This window comes from Cotesia typhae, unplaced genomic scaffold (assembly GCF_013202065.1).
Source record: "Cotesia typhae breed Kobodo isofemale line unplaced genomic scaffold, CoteBio_Ctyphae contig_5, whole genome shotgun sequence".
Taxonomy (NCBI): Eukaryota; Metazoa; Arthropoda; class Insecta; order Hymenoptera; family Braconidae; genus Cotesia; species Cotesia typhae.
The window spans coordinates 8,777,259-8,792,591 of NW_027423757.1; the positions used below are offsets into that span (position 1 = coordinate 8,777,259).

At 33.8% G+C, this 15,333-nt stretch overlaps 1 protein-coding gene across 4 annotated transcripts in view; it reads right to left on the minus strand.

Moving 5' to 3' along the window:
- Positions 1-15,333, minus strand: part of Hth (Meis homeobox homothorax) — a 267,463-nt gene that overhangs the window by 176,348 nt on the left and 75,782 nt on the right. For all 4 annotated transcript variants that reach the window (XM_074248775.1, XM_074248773.1, XM_074248774.1 and 1 more), the window contains one exon: positions 12,402-12,531. In XM_074248775.1, the coding sequence (XP_074104876.1) occupies positions 12,402-12,531 (130 nt within the window). The remainder of the gene's footprint in view (positions 1-12,401; positions 12,532-15,333) is intronic.

Here is a 15,333-nt window from a genome sequence, read left to right on the forward strand (position 1 = left end):
GCAATTCATTCTCTATTAAAACTATTTAGGGATATTAATTTCTGCCAAATAAAGGAGCTTAACCATTTATACCAAAGGCATTCAAATCGAGTATAAAGAGCGTAAGTAAGACGTATTCGCGTTACTGTCATGCAGATACACAACGATATGAAGATCCACCCTCTTATAACGCTCCTTGTCTTTTTCTACCGAAGTCGTGGTTTGACGGAATAGAAGCAAAGTGTCTATGCTCGCTCTCGCTCGTGTCTTGTATGAACGGAGGAGCGACCTTAAGATATTAAGTATTTTACCCGCGATTAGATCTCTCTTATTGTGCTAGCGGTGTCAGCCAAGTGGTGTGTGTGTGTGTGTGTGTGTGTGTGTGTGTGTGTGTGTGTGTGTGTGTGTGTGTGTGTGTGTGTGTGTGTGTGTGTGTGTGTGTGTGTGTGTGTGTGTGTGTGTGTGTGTGTGTGTGTGTGTGTGTGTGTGTGTATTCATGAGAGAGAAGTAAATGAGTGAACTCGTCTCGCAGCTTCGAGTTTCGAGAACCAAGAGACAAGGTACAAAGTAAAGACAATACCCGAAAGCCAGAATATAGTATATGGTGTACGGTATATAGGAGAGACAATTGCTCAGTGAGCGGAGCGAGACGCTCTTATAACTGCTGTATAATTTCCTGCAACGACACCTTCATTGTACCCTGGCATTTCACTCTTATCGCTCAAGCACCGCACCGAGCTACACTCTACTCTCGAGTTAGAGATGAAGTAGATGAAGAAAGGGATGGAAATAGAGATGCTGATGGAGATCGAGATCGAGATGGAGATGGAGCGCACGGGAGCAAGTGCAGAAGCACTGAGGGTGGTTTGTGTATACAGCCCACACCGGTACCAGAGTCTATTCGGGTTGGAAAAAGCTTCTTCCACTGGTGAATAGAAGCAAGGCCAAGGGTGTAAATGAAGATCGAGATTGTCAACGAGATTCACCCGGTTGCTTCCGGTACTGCTATAACTGTAAACACATCTTTCATCGGCTCATTTACTTTATCCTTATTTTATTAATTCAAAAGGGACTTTTTATTAAATTTATTTAAGAAATTTTCATAAATTATGAAAAAATTCGAGGGCTTGAAAATAAGTTTCAATTTATCCTACCAAAAAAAAAACATGAAAAAATATACATCCATATTTTATATATTTATTCCCTGAGGGTTATTTCAACATATAAAATAATGAAAAAAAATATTGATTTGATAAAAATTTTTTTAACTACATTACTTAAGTAATGAAGACTAAAATAATTCAGAAACCCTGTGTGCATCAAGGTAGCAATAGAATCGTCCAATTGTTGAAGAATAGAATAGTTATTTTTTTGTACTTTGATTATTATAGTTTTTATTGTTGTAATGGCGTATATCCGTGACTCTTAGTGTGGATCGTCTGCAGTTTGAATAGAGCAGAAGTGTATACAACAATTCGCCATGTATATAGGCAGATACCATTCTATGCCTATCCTACATACTATGGACGTATACACGAATCTACACGGGGTGGAATATACACACGACACAATGTGACTGAGGGGAGAGACAACAGAGCCACCCTGTCCGGACACAACACGCATCACTGCGCTCTTTAAACCGACCTGTTTTTTTTTTTTTTTATATTTTATTTTCATTTTTTTCAACATCAATGAATAGCCGAGCAAGCGAGGAAGATAAAGACAGGAGTCGCGAGAAAAAAACCCTAGAATGCTAAATATAAAGGAAAACAAAATGAAACATGTAAGAGCTCGAAACGTGTATCTGTGTCTCGCATTGTCATTTTTTCATTCACTCCCGATTTTGCGGTCGGTTTGCGTAGCGAAACGATTGTCAAAGCTTGGCCTTATTCACGTACCTCTACCGGTGAACGAATTTTCGGATAAAGATCAAATCTGAGCGAGATAAATTGAAATTATTTTTATCTCAACATGATTTTTAATTTTAGATTTAAGATTAAAGATTGCTCGAAAGTTATAATTGATATTTATCTTGGCAGATCTGTTTATAAATTACACTTGAGAGCCTAACCGGTTAAAGCAATGGTTTTATTATTTGGATTTGAGAATGGTGGTGATGTAATATGTTTGCCTGCCGCGTGCATCGCCGGTTCAAGTGGATTTTTCTGGTCAGCCGTGTTATGTTGAGAAAACAAACTTATTCAACTTAAACTACCAACACTAACATTACGTAGCAGGGGAGAGCTTTAACCCTCGGTGGGATTTTTATCTGTTATTTATATTTCCCCGTGATTGAGATCGCTCTGAATAGTACGAGAGAACGTAAACGTTACCGAAGCTCTTGAGTGATCTCTGTCTCTTATATCATATTATATTATATCTCTGCAGTGGTCTATCTGTTGATTTGATTTTAATCGTGGGAGAATATGTCAATAATTATTTTTCTCACGGTTGAGATTTAGAATTAAAATTGCATCCATATTTATGATAATATTTATATAAAATTTAAATCATAAAAGCTCAATTCATTTTTAAAATATTTTAGTTTGGAATTTAACATTAATCAAAATCAAAAATGTATCTCACTATTAATAATACGGTGGTATTTTCAATAATTCATAACAATAAAGATTTAGTAATAATGTAGTGTGCTAAATAATAAATAGTTACGTTATAGTTGTTGAAACCGGCTTCTTAGTTGTACGAGAAGATAATCAACGGGACTACTCGTTTATAACCGCGAGTTTATTTCGATAAGTATAAGTATAATAACCTGGTACAGATTTACAGACTCCTGATTTCACGTCTCGTTGTTTTATTTTGCTCATCATCATCATCATCATCAACAGCAACTAAATATACTCGCTGATGAAGACGAACTAACCAAGTAATGTTTTATTTTTACTGGAATTTATATAATTTATAGTAACAAAATTTGTCTTTATACTGGTAATAATAGCTTAATGATTTAGATACCTATCAATTTAGAGAAGCGAAGAGGTTATTTATGGATTTTTATCCCATTAACAGTCCGTCAACTTTGAGGATTTCATTACGTGCATTGTCATGGTATAAATGCCTCCTCGTCTGTCATAATGATATAATATAATATAATTTTGGGTTAAAGTAAACCGTGATTAATTAGTTTAGTGATGCAAATGAAATGTAGTTTTTATTAAAAAATAGTGAGATTAACGGTATTAATATCTGGTTAATTTAACATTAAATGACATTGATATATATTTTTAAATAATTTATTCCGCTGTGAATCGAATTACCGACAAATTACTGGATTTCGATAATTTATATTATTGACCAATTTATTTCCAGCATTAAGGTTTTTATAAATTTATTTAAATATATGTCAAGCCTGAATAATTAATCGTGATTTTAATTTTAATCATAATTGGTAGATGAATTGTGTATTCCATAATCTGATTCACCCCTCGAATGCTAAAATAGCAACACAAAGGAGAGTATGTAGGACACATATGGAGTAACGTTAACTATTTTAGGTGTCATCAAAAAAGGACGAGCCTTCAATTCAAATCGAGGTTCTCCCTTGGCTAGTAACGACGACCCTTTAAGCCATTCCATTGCCTCCCCACGTTTTCAATCATACACATCACTGACTTTCATTATTACCGAATTTAAAGGCATTCCACTTCACCACAGCTTATTTACAATCTTTCTCTCTCATACTCTTATACTCTTACAGCATGTCGTTTATACAATACCTATACACTATACCTATAGAATATACTAAGTCTTGTATTAACTGATCTTTACTCTCGCCATTACCTCTTCGACAGCCCCAAATCCCCAATCGTCTTAACTTATTTCACTCCCAGCCTGAAACTTCTTGCTGTATTCCGTAATAACAACTTTTGCGTAAGTAATCAATACCGGTCTCTTTAAAAATCATTCGATTCTAAAAATAAATTAAACGATTTTTTTATTCCTTTAGATAAAATAGAGAGAAAGAGCGGAGAAAGAAATTATTTTTATTATTTCTTTATTCTAACAAATTATTTCAATATTTAAAAATTTGATCAATGTTAAAAAATTCAATTTAGTTTTATAAAAAAAAAAAATGATAATTTTTTATAAAACATTTAGGATATTAAATAATATTTATACTCTTATATTACCCTTGACATTGTCCATGACAGTGATATGAACAAACTACAGTCTAGGCAACTTCTGATATCAAAATAATTACAATTGCAAACCCACTCTATAAAACATTTGACAATGACTCTAAAACTAACGGAGCATACAAATCCACAAGACACCAAGAACCGACAACTAATAATTATTAACAACTCTTGACAACGTAATTATTCAAGCGGCACCTCCAGGCGGGACATTAGTCACCAGCAACAACGACGTCTATTAGTTTATTTCAATCACTTATTACTTATTGCTCGATCGTAAATCCTCGGTTATTTATATTAGCAACAAATCCGTGGGCGTGAGAATTAAATAAATCTCAGACAATAAAATAAAACACACTGTAAAGTTTTATAAACTATTTATAAAAAGCATTCTCGATATTCAGCCGTTTTTAAATCTTATCGTAAATTATTAAACTCTCCGACGTTTAACGACGCATTTACGTGGCACGCGCAATAAAACTAACTTTGTCGCGTACAGCAAGCGCATTAAATCTCATCTGGTATGACTGAAAGTTTATATTAATAAAAGTACCAAAAAAGTAAAGAACATGTGTCAAGTGTGCTAATGTTTGTTTGCTGAATTTGAAAAGGTTCTTCTAGTGCGTCAAAGTAATATGATAGTAAAACAACAATTTGAGTACTTAGTATTGTGTCAATAATAGACCGTACTAGCCAAGAAGAAGAAATATTGTTGAGGAAGAAGCGAAATGACTTTCTGTGAGCTGGTTCGTTTAGTCCAAGTATCAGCACCTGTCGCGAGTCCAAGGAAAACTCGCGCGAGCGCGATAAATTTTCTCGGCTACCGGAGCTTTATGATGATCAAATGCTACCCAGTTAGCGGTTAAATTTACGCACTAAAGTTCGCCTGGATACACTTATCATTTTCTCTGCCTGCTGCAGTACAACATAAACAACAATTTGACAATTTTTATCTGACATTACTGTTTCGTTAATGTAAACTAATAAACTCTCTTCAAATTAATTTCCTAGAATGTTTTAATGTCTTAAATTTCAAAAGATTTAAATGATATAAGAAAAAAAAAATTTTTTTTAAGCGTTTCAAAAATACATTAAAGATGCATTCTACATTCTACGTCACTTTTGAGCTCTGGTCTCTGAACTAGGTTGATCTAACTCAAAAGTATGTATTCAAAAGCGAGTAGAGAGACGAGATAGACAGAGACAAAGAGAGATATGAAGAAAAGAGAAAGATTGGTTTCGTGCGCGAGCTTCACCGTGGTTATTTTAACAACGTGGCAACCTCTTTGTAGACCACATGCTTGTAAACCAAGAGCAAAGTCTGTTCGTCCCGGCAGAATAAAAAAAGACATCTCTTCACGTTCTTCTGCTTTCGTCTTTTCTTATATTTTATTTCACTCAAACTTTATGTTTTATCTTTTTTCTCCCTATATATATATATATATATATATATATATATATATATATATATATATATAATATTATTTTTTTTTTAATCTTTCCTCGTCAAATAAGACCGGTCCTCGAATTTCCAGCGATGGCTTCGTCAGTCACAGCCTAAATTCATATCAGAGTCCAAAAAATATCCGATTTAATTATGATTTTTGTCTTTCGTTGTTTTTTGTAGTTGTAATATGATTGATAATCTTTTGTGATAAATACATATAATATATAATATATAATGTATAATGTAAAAATTAATTTATCACATTAATGATTATGATAACTAAACGTTAGTTCGGTAACATATTCTTCGCATGCGAACGTGTCTAATTTACTTTCTCTGTCGACCACTTACTACTTCTCCGAAGTATTTTTACCCCGACAACTCTTCACTCACCCTGAGTCACGCGTTATATTTAGCATCACGGCACTCGCAAAAATATGTCACAGCCCTCATATCTTTATCTTTTATAAATACATATAATATGAATATATATACGCATATTTGTGTGGTTGTATATAAAAAGAAATATGTAAGATGTGTTCTTTTACCCCGATGGCCTTCTCTCGTTAAAGCATTTATTATATCGGTGTTTGTAAACTACTGAAACATTTCTTGGCTAGCTTTGAGTCTCGAGCCAGAAATCTTTCATCCACAACTAACACACGCTCGAATAAATTAACCCGCCGATTATATTAGAAATAAATAATTATACGATTTAAAGACAAAAAATGACACAATTTTATAAAATTTTTCGTGTTTCACCAAAGTGCGGCCTCTGTTGCGAAAATGATGAGCGAATTGAAGGGAGGAAAGGAGTGAAGGGGGCTGGGTGTGGCATGGCGGTTTTACGGGAGATAGCGAGGGAAAACGGTGTGACAATCCCTCTTTCTTGTCACGGGAAAGTTTCATCACCGACGCGACGCAAACTCATTCCCAACCCACGGGTTTCGAACTTGAACCAAGAACTTTGGCTCTCCTCCTCGTTTATTCCGGATGACTGCACTTTCCTGCTTCCATCGTCGTCGCAACACCCGGAGATGGATCCCTTTTACTCTTTATCTCTCTCTCGCTCAGAGTAAACTCCGAAAATCCTTAAATTCTCTCTGAAAACCCAAACCGAGCCTCCGAAATGTCGCAGAGCAATTTCATCCCAAGCGAAGACTACTCTCTTGAATCTTAACTTTTTACATTCTTTTCGTACTGGATATTAACGTCAACTTTAACAGTTTGCTGGAAAAGTTTAAATTCAAATAAAATATGCAGCCTTTAATTTAAGTAATACGTATTTTTAATGAAAATAGCTAATAAATTATTTCAAACAGACAAAAAAAAACATTAATGCATTTTAAAATTGAAATCGATTTTTAACGAAAGCTCCATTACATCGAATACATCAATATTGCACTGCTAACTTATCGTAAATTCACGATTAATAGAGTGGAATCATTGCTCTGAACGATTCCGGGAAGTATCGTGATATTTAATTTATTATTCATCATATATCGAGTGAAAAGACAACAAGTTCGATGCAAATTCTAAAGAGAAAATCAATGACTATTAATAATGTGGTTAAAAAGTGTTGCGGGTGATAAGATAAGCGGCTCGTGGAAAAAGCTGGGAATTAAAAATTACCCTGCTCGAACGATTGTATGTGATGAATCCATGATGGTTTAACGTTGTTATAAACGGAGATTTCTGCTGGAGGGAAAAATCGTCAAAGACCCTTTGACTTTTACTTTCCCTCGTGTAGCTTATTCTTGTCGAACCAAAGTATAAGTCTAAGTATAAGCATGAGCATGAGAATGAGGAAAAGCTGAAGACGACGAAGAAGAAGCATCTTCTAGACTCAAAATGGAGAATATTCAGGGGCGTAATACCCCAAGGAATGCACGAAGATGGAAGGATAGTGCTACAAGATTCCTCTATATACCTCTACTCACCGCCACCCGTTATATTAAAGTCAGAGTAGAGTTGTATTGGTTGTTCTTTGCTAGGACGGCTAGAAAGGGGTGGCTTTCCGCCTATACACCAGTAAATGGTGAATCCTTGCGGAAAAGCTCCGAGACTTAGACTTTCGTCGGATGAAATGGTGTTTACGGCGGCACTCCTCCAAACTTAAAGTATCTTTTATTTTCTCTTAGCTTCTATGTCTTTGGAGCATAAAAGACTGCGACTTCTAGCATAGACTATCTGAAACTATCTTCCTTATCGATTTTATCCGGTGACTTTTGTTTCGGAGTTTCAGTTTTTGGGTGAAAAATTCAATCTGATAAATTCAGATAAATTTAATGATTATTTTTTTTTACAGTCTTTAAGATGCCGTTTGAAAGAACTTTTAAGTTTTCTCTCGGCAATAATTCAAGCTTTTGAATTGTGTATATTTTGCTGAGGATTACGGAATAGAATAGAAGCTAAAATACATAATAAAACGGCGGAATTAAATTATGATTCTTAGAAGATAACCAAAGGAAGAAACTTTTTTAAAAACTATCTCATTTTTTTCCAATCCCTATCTTCGAGTGAGCTCTAGAGCAAGCACGGGTTATTTATGCATGGACGGGTTGAAAAAATATAAACGCTCTACTCTACTCAGCAACATTATATGTATACATATATATATATATATATATATATATATATATATATATATATATATATATATATATATATATATATATATATTTACACAATACACGCAAACTAAACTATATATGTAGCATAAGCCATGTAATGGCTGAGTGAAGTTTAGGTTATCTTACTTTATAGTATACGTGCTTCGGAACAGCTGTCAATCAGGGATTCTCAACTGGTGTCGTCTTAATTTATATATATTTCAACTTTTGAGGCCCTTATGGTCATTATTTATTCTCCTCTATACATTGTATGGCTCAATGACTCAAAATTAACATTTGATTACAGACAGAAAAATAATTTGCATTATATTTTGTATAAATTGGAGCTGAGTCTGACATTAACATTGCCGGTATGATTGTTGATGTACAATGTGTATAATAGCATAAATAAATATGAATAATATATAATAAAAGATCACACACATCATAGTAGTAGGCTTGCGGCTAGCTTTAGTCTAACGCTTGATGCTCCGTGGTATCATGCGAGCGATAAGTGACCTCGAAAACCCGGAGGAGTATTTTAAAAAACCAAAGTGAAAAAAATAAAAATGTTTGGATTTGCGTGATCCAGTTGGCATCCAGCTAGCTCAAGCATAATGTAAAATGTAAGCTGTAAATTGTAAGCTAACCTGCACAAGGAAATTTACAGCATGCGATGATCCGAGAGGCCACTACACAATCGTTCTTCCTTTATATTGTATTTACTACGAGTCGGTGCATATTATCTAGTTCTTTTAAGTTTAATCTTCTAGAATAGAGCAGGACGTTGAGCTTGTGTTATTGTAAATTATAATGGTCAAGTCTTTAACATTCCTTTGGATTTTTTGTTAAATTACCTAATGATTATGAGGCTCCGGAATGTATATACTGATAAAAAAAAAAATAATTTGATTTTAGAAGAAAAATTTTGAACCAAAAATATCATTTTTAATTCAGTAATAAATTTTTTTTTTTAATTGACTAAATTTTACTTTAGTTAAAAATTTTTTTGCTTCTTCAAAATAATATTTTTTATTCAAAAATTTTTTATCACAATACAGTGATTCTTGGACGATATAAAAATATTAAAAAAAAAAAAATTAAACAGTTAAATAAATAGAGAAAATAATCACGCAGATAAATGGTCAATTTTTTATCACCCACGCACTCTGACATTTATGAGAATAACGATGAAATGTATTTGACGTGAAAAAAGTATTAATTTGTTTTATTTTATTTATATTTTCATCGAATAAAATAATTGAGAGAATAATGGAGATATAAATAGCGAGATGTAGGGTATCTGCGGAGGTTATGTTATTAACAATCACTTGAGTTCGGATTGTTAGCGGCAATATTATATCGAGTATAACGTCATGTTAACAAGAAGCTAATCATCTCGAAGAGATAAGACTCGACCGAGACGAATCAATGGACTTCGAGATTAATTGTTTTGCGGAATAAAAATATACATATGCATACTCGTTTAAATAAAATAATAATTAGCAATAGAAATGATTATATAAAACAAAATAAAATAAAATATATAATTGTTTGGGAAACATATTTTTAATAGATGCTCGTGGTTTTATTATAAAATAAAATAAAAGCTAATGAGATCTTAATGGAAATATTTTAATTAAAAAAGGAAGAAAACGGGACATTAATTACTATAAATATTTAAAAGATCATAAAATTTATTTTTATGTTCCATTGAGAAGCAGCGAACGGTCTTAACGACCTCAAACTGATAAAAATCAGTGTGTGCAGGGATCGAAAATACCCGAGTAAAGATAATAATAAAAATAAAACTGATTAACAAAAAATAATAATAAAATTTATTAAGTTAAGTATAATAAGAAATCCGCGAAAGAGAATAACGTGCGAAAGTTGTCACCAGGAGAATGTGGTCCGCGTAGCCACAAAATTACCAATAAAGGGTGCCGGTTGCTCGACCGTGGCTTGTTCTTACCACGTTTTACGCGCCTTCGTGGCGAAAATCACCCGTCGACAAAAAATATACAAATAAATAACAAAGCATCAAAAAAAAAAAATGTAGAAGCTAAGATGGAAAAAAAAGAAACTGAGAAAAATCTGGTGATACAAGGTGAGGGAGTTCATGACATGAAGGCCTCATTATACCTCGGCAACAGAACAGATACTCTGAGGAAGAATGAGGGATCCGAGGGGCAGAAGAGTCTGCCGATAACCCGCCGATACGGGGACTCTCGAAACACTGAAAACACGGAATCAGCCTCATTACTTCTATCTTAAACCTCCCGCCGATTCCAGGAATCCTCCTCCATGATCTTTCGTCCCGTTTGCCCAGAAAGTAAGCTACAGCTGCTCCTCACAAGTCAGGGCACCCAGAGACGCCAAAGTTGTCGCGTGGGACGCGATTTCGGCGACTGACCGTCCAGATTCTCACTAATGTCCTCGAGTGACCTCCAAATTTGTCTCCTTTGCATTTTTAATGTACAAGTGCACTTTAATGGAAGGCTTTAATTAATTAATTAACTTTATATACAAAAAAAAATTATTTCTTTCTCACGTCAGATAAGAATTCCCATGATATAAACGGAAATGCGTTTGTAAATAATACCATTATATGTTATGCTATTTTATGTACCAGAGATACAAAAATTAAGGCTTAAGGACCGGGCTATTTTTTATAACTGAAACCAAACACGAGCGGGTAAACGGAGACTGACAGATAGTTATCTTGATGCAAACAGGCTAGTGCGTTAATGAGGGTTTCAGGCGCAAGAGGGAGTGGATCTTATTATTATACCAAAAACAAGTGTGCGAGTATGTCTGTATGTATGTATTGTATGAATAAAAAAAGTTTAGTAGGAGTGTGTGTTAGAACATCGAGGTTTACCTTTGGCTCACTTTTGAAAGGTGAACTTTTACACGTTCTATTGATAGAAAAAATGTACGTGCGTGTAATAAAGACTGAAATGCCGCAATGACAACCCTACGATCGATCGCTATCTTCACATCAGACTAACCTTGGTTATTCAATATATATAATCACAATAATAATGGGTAATAGCAATAGGGTATAGTCGAAAGTACTGTTTTGCGATATAGTACGGCGACTTTTTAAAAATTACATATTATACAAAATTTTTTTTTCTCATTGTATTATGTGTGTAAAAGTTAGCAAACAATTTGCTCACGGTATACAGTCAGATAAGCCGACAAATGTGTGGTGAACCCGTCATCGAGGATCTTTAAAAAATATAAATAATAGTATAATTGAGAATTGACGAGTGGATAGCATGCCGAGCTTGATTTTATCGCTCACGAACTCGATTTGTTGATCGCACATTTTACTCCGTGGTACTCAACTTATTAAAATGCGAATGAGTTTTAATTTTTTCGAGAAAAATATATAAGCTTAGTTAAATATTAATATGAATTAACGTTTTATCTGTTACAGCATTGCACCATCAGAGATAAAAAATCATAATAATGTGTCATGACCGAGTGAAGGCCTTAATGAATCTTTATAGAATAGTGTCGTGAACTTGTATTCCCTCCGATGACTGACTGAACTCTCATCTCATCTCGACAGGACAGGCTGTCTACTGACCAGTGGCGCAATCTCCATTTAAACTTAACCGGTATGTAATTTTTTTATTTTAATTATATAAACACTTGTGTATTTTTCTCAGCAAAACTTGCCCACTCAATTACTCGATAATTTTTCCGTAAGATAAAAATAAAAATTTTTTTTTATTCTTATCGGGATTGAAAATTAAAAAACATCAACCAATAAATAACATATTGATTTAATAATCCCGTGGGATTAAAATAATTGGAGTAATTAATGAATATGCATGAGAATATTTAAAGTATATAATTTATAAATCGACGCCACTGGTATGTCCATTGGATACAAACCGCTCATTAGCTCCGATAGCGCGACAGTAACTTTAATGTTTACGTCCAACTCGATGTGAGTCTGCTTTATTTGTTTAATTATTAAATCATAACACAAAAAAAAAAATAAGATCAAAAAGGTGAATTAGTATCAACTGTCATCAACTGTTCCGCGAATAAGAAACATCTCACTAGAGTAACAGCAATCACTCAATCTTAAACTGCTATCGTCAAAAGTATCTATCATCTACTTCATACTGCTCATGCATGTGTGATTAACTTGATTAATGATAAATGATAATTGTAAAGACTACTTACCAGGATCGGATGAGTCCAAACTAGTAGGTGCTTGTTGACTGAGTGGTCCAGGTGTTCCGCCACTTCCTGGACTACGTGCGTCGTCATTGGCGCCCGCTCCGGGATACGAAAGTGAGGAGGACGGTGGCCTCTGTAACGAAAATTAAACATACATTTAGAATATAAAATATATTATTAAGCTCAGCTCATTCGTCATCACTTTACGAGAGTCAAAGCATCGTCATGTCGCACGCGTACCACTTCTTACTTGCTCATTTGCTGTTTGTGTATACATTTGAGCAATGTTACACTCTGAAATATTAATTACCCGAAAATATAAACATTGTTACAATTTATAAAACTTTGAAGTTCAACTTCTGGATCAAGTATCGAGAATACAAAAAAATTATAAGAATATTTTGTTGTAGAAAATTTAGTGTTCTAAAAAAAAAAGGTTCTCATCAATTTTATCGTATCTCTTGTCTCTAAGTTAAAAAATCAATTATAAAATTAAAAGACGACAATGACGTTAAGGAACAAAACATCGCGACAAAGTTCGAAGGGAAGAGGTTCGCGTGAATGAACAACAATGAGTGACATACTCCCACACATGCATTACATTAGCAGACAGTAGTCTGGCTCATCTCAGCCTCAACTGGTCTTGATCGTAAACTAGCCTACTCTACTTACAGTTTATAATAACTGTACCAACATATGTATCAAAGCACGTTTATCCGAAGAAAACGTGTCGCGGTTTCGCGATTTAATTGAACTGAAAGCAGAATACTTGAATCAGCTAAACAACCGGGGAATGCAAATGAGTGAATAATCGATCGCGATTGTGTTGAGTGAGCTTCGAGATCAAGATGTAATGGATTGATAGACTTATTATATTGTAATGTATGTATTTATACACTTTAAACTCCAAAAATGAAATAAAAGTGACAGTCTTATCCCAGTGGCCTTGATATCAAGCATCAGACATAGACAACGCGTGGGCTCGAGCATCTATTTACCGCCGCGGATCTGAACAACTGACGTCACTTCCTACTAAACGCCTGGATCAACGTTTTTTAAGTGGTCAGGGGGTCCCACTGCTACGTGACTTGTGTCGATGCAGTGATAAACTGTTATTTGACGCATCAACTAAACTCGTACGCTCATATATGATCACACATCTACATGTTATGTTGGTATAGCACAAATTACAGCCAGTTTTGTCTTAATATTTAATTTGTACAATCAACACACACATACACACTCATATCTACTCAATACAACATTTTAGTTTTATTCAAGAGCATATCCTTATTACTTATTATTATTTTTTATATTGACCAGAGGCTTGACTTTTTAAGCTCGATTATGAGTTATAAGTACCTACCACTCAACAAAACCAAACTCGGTGTTTATTAATGTAATAGTATTGAGTCTTTGTATTATTTTATTTAGGCTTAATAACTTCATGTCCATTTAATAGTCACACTTATGATTATAGACATATTACACTTACAATAAACTCGACAAAGCTAAGCTCTCAAATCACTGTTTGACACATTAAGCTAAAACCGGATGTCTGGTACCGGGCCCTTAAAAATCAACTGAACTATAATATACAACAAGCCCGCATTGGTCATATTTTTCATCGCCGATAAATTCAGTGAATATTAATCTAAGCTCTAGTGCTAATGATGATATAGTAATTACTGACTGTGATTGAAATAAAAATAAAAAATAACAAATAAATCATAAAAATGTGAAGAAAAAAATTTAATAGCCTGATCGAGGAAGATATCGAATAATTATATATTTAACGAGACATATAAATCAATGCGTGGGAATAATTCGTGTTAGAAGAATAATAAATTGATTACGAGGATGACTTGAGAGAGAAAGAGTGGTAAGGCGTGCGCCAGCCGTCATCCAACGACGGAAGACAATAAATTACATGGAAGCCCCCAGCTACTACAGCTCTGGCTAGTTTGATCGTCGTAAATATCTGGAGATATTTACCTATTAATACTTTTGCTTTTATATTATTTTATAAGTGTAAATATATAAATAGTGTTAAACGTGTGAAAAAGCCTATTAGCTTTTCACACGTCTCACACTCTAATACATTTACATATTTTATTATTTTTATTTTTATTTTTATTATTCCATACATCGTTTTAATTTTAATTATTTTTTTATTGCATATTCACGTGAAAAGATCGGATATTTATTAAAATTGCATTAAGATTATGAATTATGACTAATCGTCAGATATTGTCTGTAGTACATACATAAAATGCAACATACAGACTATACATGCAGACATAAATTAAATAATAAATTAATTTGATATTTATTATAAAACGTAATATGTAATTATGCAATTAGTACAAACGGGATAGTGAGTAGTCAGCGTTAACTGGTTTACGGCCGTGATACGTTAAATCTCAGCAATTAATTTATTGATACATAAGTCGTGCAAAAGTGAGCAGTCGATGTAATGTAATGCCGAGTGGGAAAGAGAAAGAAAAAGATACAGAGGAGGAAGAGAATAAAAGGTACGAGAGTGTGATAGAGAGCCAATGTCCAAATAATCTAGACATAAGACAGCAGTAGTAAGATTGCCCACACAAATACTATACAGTAAATAATATTTTATTCTATCTCAAATTCACAATAACAGCTACAGAAATTAATATTGAAAATCGATGCAGTAGTTTCATTTGTATCTAATGAATTTCTCAAACAATGATCATCAGCCGGAGGATATAAAGAAGACTACAATATACTACTGTGTATATAATACTAATATAAATAAAACCACCGCACAGACTAAGGCTAAGGCTAAGGCTAAGGGGTTCTCCAGGGCCATAAATTACGATTTATTGCTGAGACAGCGCCTCTCGACGGATTATCTTACTGTTATGTCAGCGTGGTATAATTATATTTGCATTTTCCA